The 9,919-nt window shown below is 37.5% G+C and overlaps 1 protein-coding gene and 1 non-coding gene across 5 annotated transcripts; both read left to right on the forward strand.

Annotated features, from left to right (window-relative positions):
• The first annotated feature begins 638 nt into the window (after nt 1-638).
• On the forward strand, nt 639-4,405 carry LOC114731444 (G-type lectin S-receptor-like serine/threonine-protein kinase SD3-1). 4 transcript variants are annotated; one of them, XM_028918612.1, is made up of 3 exons: nt 639-1,195; nt 1,636-1,701; nt 1,861-4,405. In XM_028918612.1, the coding sequence occupies exon 3, from the start codon at nt 1,966-1,968 to the stop codon at nt 4,219-4,221; it is 2,256 nt and encodes a 751-aa protein (XP_028774445.1). In that variant the 5' UTR covers nt 639-1,195; nt 1,636-1,701; nt 1,861-1,965; the 3' UTR covers nt 4,222-4,405. The 4 variants fall into 4 exon arrangements, with proteins under 4 accessions (XP_028774445.1, XP_028774443.1, XP_028774444.1 ...); XM_028918610.1 differs by having other exon boundaries at nt 1,636-4,405; XM_028918611.1 differs by having other exon boundaries at nt 1,639-4,405.
• Nucleotides 4,406-5,092: 687 nt separating this feature from the next.
• TRNAK-CUU (transfer RNA lysine (anticodon CUU)) lies at nt 5,093-5,165 on the forward strand. The gene has a single exon. It is a non-coding gene; the product is annotated as a tRNA-Lys (tRNA).
• The last annotated feature ends 4,754 nt before the right edge of the window (nt 5,166-9,919 follow it).

The raw sequence follows: 9,919 nt of genomic DNA on the forward strand, positions 1-9,919 counted from the left end.
CAATAAATAACTCACCAATGCTCTGAAAATCTTATTTCATATTAACAGTCATAATTGTAATCACAGATTGGAATTATTGAAGAAAGAGACCAGAGGGCTAACGAAAGAAGGGAAGATGCGCGGTTCATAATCAGATTCTTTGACTGCCAGATGTGGCTTCACGTTAAAGGAAGAATATTGGTTGCGAGAGGAAACTGTATTACTCATGTTCATGCATTTTCATCATGAAGATTTTGGTTTTATGTGCTGTTAATTTGTGTGGCAAATGGGAAAAATTAAAAACAAGTCACACTTTCTTTTATTTTTGTTTTTAAAGGAGAAAAACAGGACAAAGCAAGTTGAAGAAAGTGACCACAAAGAGACAAAAAAATAAGGCATTAGGGGTCACATGTTGCTCCTGCGTTCTCCGAGACCGATCCCGCCCTCAGATCCTCCATCGTCCCCACTCCACACTCAAATACACAAAATAAAACCTTTTTTTTTTTTTTTGCCTGCTTAAATTTCACTACATTATCATGAGATATTTTTGTTATTTCATTCTATTGGGTAAATTGAAATTAGTCATTGCTTGCTTTCGATACTAATTTTTTTGTATTTTTTGAAAAATATATGCACGCTCGTCACGGTAGCAGATACTATGTTACTAGCAGCATGTTCAAAGGAGAATTCCAGTAAAATCCACTTGTTCGCTTTCGTTCTCTGGGTAGGGGCTGCCTCACATTCTGATGTTTTCAACGCCCTCTTTCTTCTCGACCACTTCATCTTCTCCGGCGACTCTCCCTCTATGTCTGTATTTCCGGCTAACTCCCTAGCTCCCTAACCCCATTTGCTCCTATATATCTTTATTCCCGTTGTATTCTCACTCTTACATTTCTACTCCAAATCTAAACCCATTAGCATCCACCGTCTTCAGCAGCCTCCCCTTTTCCTTCCTTTTATCCCCATTCACTACTTTCCATGCAGTCAGCTGAATAAAAGGCACAGTTTTCACTTTTCTCTGTGAAAGTCCCTCTCTCTAGCTCGCTCCCTTTGTAGAATAGTTAGGTGCCAGAAACTTTCCCCAGAGAAAAAAAGAAAATTTCCGCAGGGATGGACCTTGAGCTTTGGTGCGTCGAAGCTCAAAATTCGTCTGTTATGAGGGTCAGCTTCCCTTCGTCGTTGATCTGTTCAGATCTTTCTCTCATACTCAGAAATGGTAAGCTATATTTTTTCAGCTTTCTGTAATTTCGTGCCCATTCAAAGTATTCCCTGTTGAAAATCGGCTTTGTCGGTTCATCCTTTCCATTGTTTTCTTGGTATCTCTTTTACTCTTCTTTTTATTGAAATTAATCTGCGGAATTCAAGGCTGCTCTGCTGATAATATATCACTGTCTTGGCACTTTGAACACTGAAGGATGATTGCAGTCTCAAAATTTTGCTCCTCATTGTCACTGGTGTAATTTATTTGGGCCCCCTTACTGCTCAAAGTTGATTTTGAATGGCAATCAATTTCATCTCTGCCTTTTTTAAACGAAAGAAAAAAGATCTTCTGCTTGAGAATCTCCCGTCTCACTGTCCAATTTCAAGATACTTTGCAAAAGTTATGGAGCTCCCATGTTAAGTAGCATAACCTCGTTTCTCTAATGTTCATTGCAGCAGTCTGTGGCAGCTTCTTGAATCAGAGTTGCTGACTGTTCTTTCAGTTCAGGCTCCACAGATCTTGTATATCTTCTTTCCCATTGGTTCATTTTGAAAATCTATATCAAAATCCGTCATATTTGTTCTCCTGAATCCAAAATTGTGTCTGAGTTCTTACCATTGCACCACTAAACCACACTCGGGCTTGATAATAACATCTGCATTTACCTTATCCCTTTGCAGGTGTTATAGTTATCAAGGTCTGAACTTATACGGGTGAATGACACGTTAGGGGATACCTTTCTCATCACCATTTCACAAGCGCTGCTTCCCTGAGCATATCTAGATATGGTTGAACCGGAGTTGTGTCTGATTAGATCGCCATTCTTGTTGTGCATCTTCGCTGGCCTCTTGCTACGTTCAGCATTCACTTCTGAAATTCCATTGGGTTCAAAACTTTCTGTGGTTGACAATGACAGCTGGGCCTCCTCCAATGGTGATTTTGCATTAGGATTCTTTAACACTTCAGATCAACCTAGTCAGTTCAGGATTGGCATACGTTTCAATTCAAAGTCTATGCCATTTAGCCAACAAACTGTGGTCTGGGTTGCTGGAGCTCATGTCACTGTGGGTAGCATGTCGTATTTCCAACTCACCCCCGAAGGGGAATTAGTCCTCTTTGATTCATTACAGGGAGTAGTATGGACCAGTGGAACTGCCAACCAATCTGTAGTTTCAGCAGCCTTCCGTGACAATGGCAATCTTGAGCTCATAGACAGAGAGCAACGTGTTGTTTGGCAGAGTTTTGATACTCCATCTGATACACTAGTCCCAGGGCAGAGTTTATCTGTGCATCAAACACTTCGAGCTGCCAGCAAGCAAACCACATCTAGTTACTACAGTCTTTACTTGAATGGCTCGGGACAGTTACATCTTCGATGGGAAAGTAATATTACCTATTGGACAAGTGATAGCCCTTCTATCGCAAATCTGAGTGCTTGTCTCACAACCTCTGGAGCCCTGCAACTTCAAGACCAAAGTTCAAAACCTGTTTGGTCAGTATTTGGTGAAGACCACAATGAATCAGTGAATTACAGGTTTCTTAGGCTTGATTTGGATGGCAATCTGCGCATATATTCATGGATAGACACGTTACAATCATGGAAATCAGTATGGCAGGCTGTTGAGAATCAGTGCAAGGTTTTTGCAACTTGTGGTCAACGTGGTATGTGTTTTTTAAGTGCTTCAGGTTCTGCTGATTGCCGATGCCCGTTTGAGTTAGCTGACCCTAACAAATGTTTGGTTCCATACGATGAGGCATGTGAATCTGGCATCAATATGCTTACATATGAGAAAACATTTCTATATGGAATTTACCCACCTGAAGATTCAATCACCATAAGTAGTTTGCAGCATTGCAAGCAGTTGTGTTTGAATGATCCACAATGTACAGTTGCAACCTTTTTGAATGATGGGAGTGCTCAATGCTCAATAAAGAAAACTAAGTATGTCACTGGTTTTGCAGATCCATCTCTAACCTCGGTATCTTTTGTTAAGAGATGTTCAGGTCCATTAGCTGTGAATCCTGGTCTTGTTAATTCACCTCCTCCCAAACAGCCTCCAGCACTTTGTGTTCCTTGTTTGATTGGAGCAGCCTCTGCCACTTTTTTCGTCTTTGCCATCATACAGTTGGGAATTGGTTTCTGGATCTGCAGAAGAAGAAACATCACTAGGAAAGAAGTTACTTTAGCTTTAACATGCCCCGTTTCGAAGGGTTTGTTTGTGTTGTCCTTCCCAGAGATAAGGAGCCTCACTGGGGATTTCAAGAACCAAATCGGTCCAAATATGTTCAAGGGTACACTGCAAGACAATCACTTGGTTGCAGTTAAGAATCTGAATGCCAGCATAGAAGAAAGGAGGTTCAGGAGCGCAGTTACAAAAATAGGAAGCATCCATCACAAGAACCTAGTGAAGCTGGAGGGCTACTGTTGTGAGTTCAATCACAGATTCTTGGTGTACGAGTATGTCAAGAATGGTTCTTTGGATAAGTTCTTTGGTGATTCAGCTCTTTGCAGGAGGCTAACTTGGAAAAAGAGACTTCAAATATGCTCAAGTGTAGCCAAATCCATTTGCTATTTGCACACCGAGTGTCGGGAGTTTCTTAGCCATGGCAATCTGAAGTGTGCAAATGTCTTACTGGATGAAAACTTGGAGGCCAAGGTAACTGAATTTGGGTTTGCAAGAGCAGATGGTGAGGCATCATATTGTGGTTCTTCAGCTGAGAAAGATGTGGAGGATTTTGGCAAGCTGGCATTAACTCTGTTATCTGGGCGTCAAGACACTGGGGATCTTTGCCGGTGGGCACATGAACAATGGATAGAAGGACGATCCATCAATGTGGTTGATAAAAGAATTGATGGTGAAATCGATTCAGAGGAGCTAGAACGTGCGTTGAGAATAATATTCTGGTGTCTTCAAATGGACGAACGGAGGAGGCCTTCAATGGGGGAGGTGGCAAGAGTGCTAGATGGTATATTGAATGTTGATCTTCCACCACCTCCTTTTGCTGTCCAGAGGCCATTGCTAGAAGATGATGATACTTAAAAAGTATGATTCAGAATCGGTAGTGTGAATGCCTGCTGAACTTGTTAGAATCTATGCCCATTCACTGTTGTTTTCGTCCCTCATTTCCCCTTTTATTCAATGTGTATAGTAGGTTTAGGACTAACATTAGATGAGAAATGGAAATGGCCATGCCCATTATTTTTGGTCTCTGGCCTTCGCTTTATATGGGGCGGTGACTGTGAACTGAACTGTGAACACCACGATGTCTTTTCAGGTTTTGTTTGAAGCTAAATCTCTCCATTCGAGCACATAACGTTCAAAGATTTGTTGTATTCTAGTTACGTGTATTCCTTATTGTTATTTCCTGGTCAACGTAGGCTAAATAGAAAGTTTCATTGTTCAATCTGGTGGACATTGAGGTACTAGGCTTCTGATCATTGTTCAACCTTATGTTTCAGATTCATTTATGCAACATGCATTGATATTTCTGGATTGATTCGTGGTGTGGTGGCGGTTTCCTGTAAGGATAACAGATGTTTTTCCACAAAAAAAAAAAAGAAAATACTCAAGTTTTTATTTACTCTGCTGACCAGATATCATGTGGATGCAATTTCTAGTGGCTGGTACAGTGACAGATTCTGCCTTTTGGACCAAGAAAAGCGCTGAGGATTTTTTATTTTTCATGTTGAAAAAAGATTTTAAAAATCAAAAGGAAATCCGAGGCTGAACTGTTTACCCACGAAGAATCAGATTTTGCAGAATTGTTGTAAAGCAAATCCAACTGAGTGATGAATCAAGTGAGATCCGTATATTATAAAATATGAGAAACGAATCACATCTCATTACTGGTGAATTACGTAGTCCGTTGGGGTGGTAATAAGAATAGATAAAATTATACTAAAAGTCGCAAGCCCGTCTAGCTCAGTCGGTAGAGCGCAAGGCTCTTAACCTTGTGGTCGTGGGTTCGAGCCCCACGGTGGGCGTGCTTTTTGAGTTTTGTTTCTTCTTTCGTTTTTCCCCCACTTTTTTTTGTCCAAAACTATTTTCTGTTTCTACGAGCCCAAGCGAAATACTTGCTCGAAACTAGAGGCCCAAATGAAATGCCTTCTTGGAACCTGAGGCCCAGATGCTGCTTTGTTTCGTTCTAACAACTAAAGTGGGCGAACGTTGACCAAAATGGGCAAAAATGAAAACTAAGAAATAAAAGCGGGGGGCGAACGGACATTTTAAAAATCACGGGACTGCGTGGTCATATATGCAAATTTTCTTGGCCTAGTATTATTTTTGGCCTATTAAGAACAACTGCCCCCAACCCACGATGATTTAATCAAGCAGCACACGAATGGCACGTGATTGGGAGAACATATCCATACACACAGAGATAAGATGGTACATCAATTAGGTAACTTCCCCTTTCATTTAAGAATGTATTAGGTAAACGCAATTTAGATTATAATTAGTGTACTTTTAATTTGGGTGATGCAACGAAGATCACAAGTTTCAACCTTTAAGATATGGTTATCTATCATGGCCGAATATAGACAATTGCGGGCTGCCAAAGGGTCCCTACTTTAATTTGCCGAATGAATATCATCGTTTTGACCAACTAAAACCTTACATTAAAAATATTTTCCGACAGCCATAATTGCATCATTAATTAATATATTTTTTCAGGTCAATTATAGTGATGAATCAAATCATTTCTATTTTCTATAGTAGTATATATTAACAATGATTCTGTTAAAAACAGTGGTAATCACTCTATTGCCAATCTATTAGTTAATTGGCTGCTGGGATTTATTAATCTCCACCATGCTTATCATCAGCAGTATATTATAAAATACGATGCTCCACACTTTTTAATATACATATTTACGTTATTATTTAATACATACATTAACCTAAACAAAAACTTATCTCTCTTCTCCTGATTTGATCTTCCACCTGAAAAGGCTACACTTGTTAAAAGGAAAGCTCGTCTTTCTCCTCTCTGTCTCCCCCTCAGCTCCCCTCCATTGTTGCTTTATATATAACTTTAGCTTCTCTCTCTCTCTCTCTCTCTCACTCCCTCCCACCTCCCTCGATCTCCTTTTCCACATATTGTCGCTTTATATATAATCTATTCAGTTAGTAGGGTAAAGCTTATAATACGACCTGGAGCAAAAAGGCGAGCTCTCATGTAAGCATAGAGAGGGACTCTTAAAAGGGGTTTCTTTCTTATAAGGATTTGGTAGAGAGATCTCAGTATAAAATTTGATATTTTTCAAGCTAGTGGTAGCAGTTACTGATGTATTAGTGTTTTCTTTTTTGGATTTACGTGTGACGTAGAAGAAACTTTTCAAACTCCCTCGGCATGAAAATTCTCTGATGCCTCAGAATCAATCAGAATATTTCGCTGCCAACAAAGATTTTCGCCATAACTAATCTCTGCATTAAGATGGCGCCATCTTCTGCAAAGGCTCAGATCATCGATAATAAATGGCAGAAAGTTGATCAGAGAAAGATGAAGAAGACGACGACCAAGAGGAGGAAGAAGAAGCAAGAATCAGTTGTGACGACGAGGCCTTCTTCTGGGTACGCAACTCCTTCAAAGACCCATGAACTGGTCGCTGGTGATCAGAATATGAAGAAAGAGGAGGAAAACGATAAAGAAGAAGATATATGTCAAGTGGATGTGTACTCCAAAGGCTGAGAGGTTCAAAATACCAGAGATATTATCATGCCCACCTGCTCCGAAGAAGACCAAGGGTAATCCAAACTTCTCATCTATTAGATCCCCAATAGCGTTTTTCTCTACCCCTGATATAGAGTTATTCTTTTCTTCTCTTAGAAATGTATCGGCCTGAGCTGTGATCTACCCCACATAGACTGTTAAAGTTCAGTTCAGTTCAGCTCAGTGCAGTTTAGTTTACTGTGTTTATGACTATAGGTACTTTAATTTGCAGTCCAGTAATTATTGAAGAGTGAAGAAATATGTATTTACCCTAATAATCAGGTGCAAGCTCTCTAACTGTTTGCTTTCTATTCGTTTTAATTTCTCTTGTTTGCCGGTGCTGTACGTGTTGCCGATAGTGAAGCTTTGATTAGGATAAATATGAAGGTTTTATTATATAATTAATTAATTTGACCATTTCGGATGTCAAAGAAAAGTATACAGCAAAACCAACATAATAATCTGCACTGGTTAGGTGATTAATTGACTATAACTCATGATCAGTATGATATAACTCACATGTTCCTCAAAAGGTTAAAGTGGTATTCAAAATGAAGCCAAATCAAACGGACTTTTTTCGTAGAAGCAGAGGGAATTATGAAACTAGAAAAGGAAGGAACTTTTTGAACGATCAAGCTTTTGAATATTCCTTCTGCAACTTTAATCCCTAATATTGCTTTCTTCCTTTTTGTCATCGACACACTAATCTTTAAACCTGCAAAGCTGTCTTCTTCTTTCTCATCTTCCAATCGATCCCACCATACCCTACTGATACATTCTTCAAGTACTAATCAGAAGAGCCCAGACCACTTTACAGGATTAAAGTTACATCACCTAACAAATATCAATATGAAAGGTTAAGAAGGAAGTGTGGTTATCATTGTCACTCTTATCTTTTACGCTACCCCAAAAGGAATAGAAATCCAAAAAAGTACAGTCATCAAGTATGAGAATCCAAGGATGGATGATTTGTACGTTATTAGGGATGGAGAATAATACATGCATGTAAGGTTTAATTATTTTAAGGATGAGATTGAAAGTGTCCTGCAAAAGGAAACACACATGAAGGGATTGACAACAAAAGCACATGGATGAGGAGAATCCGATGAAGCTGCTCTTTATTTTTTCTCTCAAAGAATTTTATCCATGGACGCACGTAAGGGGAATCTCCGTTTCCTCGTGAAAATTTTAATTCCTTTACTATTTATTGAACTTCCCTAGAGAAAACAAGGAATTTTGGTGTCGGCGACATAAAAAAAATTATTTCTTTATAGATTTCTGATTTATTATTCTTAATTAAATCAAGAAGGTTTCACTGTTCCTCTTTAAATTCCAAAAACTCGCCTTCACATGTGCATTTCTAGAGGGGGTTCTGCCACCATTTGATAAATACTAATCAATTTAAAAATTGTTAAAATGAAATATGGCTTTGAAATTCGAATACCGCATCAAGCCACTGAATGAAATAAAAAAATGGGACGATAATATAATGGGAGGTGGTTAATTAGGCAGGCCTAACGGCCTATAGTCGTGTGGATGCTAAGTTATGTTTTAAATGGGCCTTTCAGTGGAACAGTATTAATGTCATCACGCAAATGACAATCAATCAGTTCAAGTTAGGTATAAAAAAACTAATTAGGACTGGGCTTAGTGGGAAGAACTAATTCCTCAAAACATACAGATAATATTCAAATCTGTATTAAGAGATTTAGATATTTAGGATCCGATAGTGTCTCAAATATGATTATATCTAATCGAAGGATATATGCTTTGCCAATAAATAAATAAAAAAAAGAATATAACGGAGATCAACTTGACAAGGTTGACAGGATAAATAGATAAGCATTCGATAATAATAGTATAAGCATTCAATTTAATAATAGTTTAATTATGTAGTATGCAATTTTTATTTAATTATGTATATTATTTTTAATTGGAACGCTTCATAACAAAAGTGTAAAAACACATCTAGTTTCAAATTTGAACATGCGCGCGTGTGTAAAACAATTGGATCATGTCTTTCCACGTCCGCTGTTTATGTGTGTTTCCCGGCCAGTATTGCGTATTCTGCGAGTTTTGTACCAAGGAAGACATTAGGGAGAATTACAATTAGATCTCACTCAAAGGAATTAAATATAAAAAGTTTTCTTGAAATCATAAAATTATTCTGAAGTCTAAAGAGACTTTTTTGTATAAATTTTATTTGTTTAATTACCAAATTACCTTCTTTTTTTTTAAGTTTGCATTGACAGCTGAAGAGCAGTGGTTGACAACTTAGGGTGTAATAATTGTCACGGCTGGTTTGACAACTCATGCGTTACATTTTGTGATATGCTGAAAAATGTATTGTCAAACCAGCTACAATAATTATTAATCCTTGCACCTTAAGTTGTCAATCACTACTCTTTTAGTTGTCAATGCAAACTTAAAAAAAAAGAGTAATTTAGTAATTAAACAAATAAAATTTATTGCAGAAAAGATTCATTGGGACTTCAAAATAATTTCATGATTTTAAGAGACCTTTTTGTATTTAATTCCTTTAGATGGGATCTAATTGTAATTTTGCCAAGATGTTACTACTCTCACGTGGGAGTTAATTGAAGAGCTGATATTAATTCTATATATAAATTTATTAATTTTTTTCAAATCAATCCTATGGATAGTCTCCCAACAATAATCAAGTAGGAGATGGAGAAAGAAAATTAAGAAAATATTTAGAATGTATAAAAAAAATACATATTCCGTTAGTTTTAATATAAGACCTATTTTGTAGTGTTTTCACTTGTTCTAAATATAAGACTAGTTGTAATGTAAATTACATTACAAAATAGTTATATTTAGAACCAGAGGAGCATCATTATTAATTAATTTAACTATTTGATCAAAATTAATTACATCATAGATCAAGTACCAGAGTAGTAGTACATATTTTGTAAAATTCATCTGTTTAAAAATGAATATTTTTAATTCAGAACCTTTGTAAATCAAGTTATATTTTTGTTGATATATAGATAAAGAAAAATT

The sequence above is a fragment of the Neltuma alba genome, unplaced genomic scaffold, assembly GCF_004799145.2.
Source record: "Neltuma alba isolate B1F8T4 unplaced genomic scaffold, ASM479914v2 tig00012834_pilon, whole genome shotgun sequence".
Taxonomy (NCBI): Eukaryota; Viridiplantae; Streptophyta; class Magnoliopsida; order Fabales; family Fabaceae; genus Neltuma; species Neltuma alba.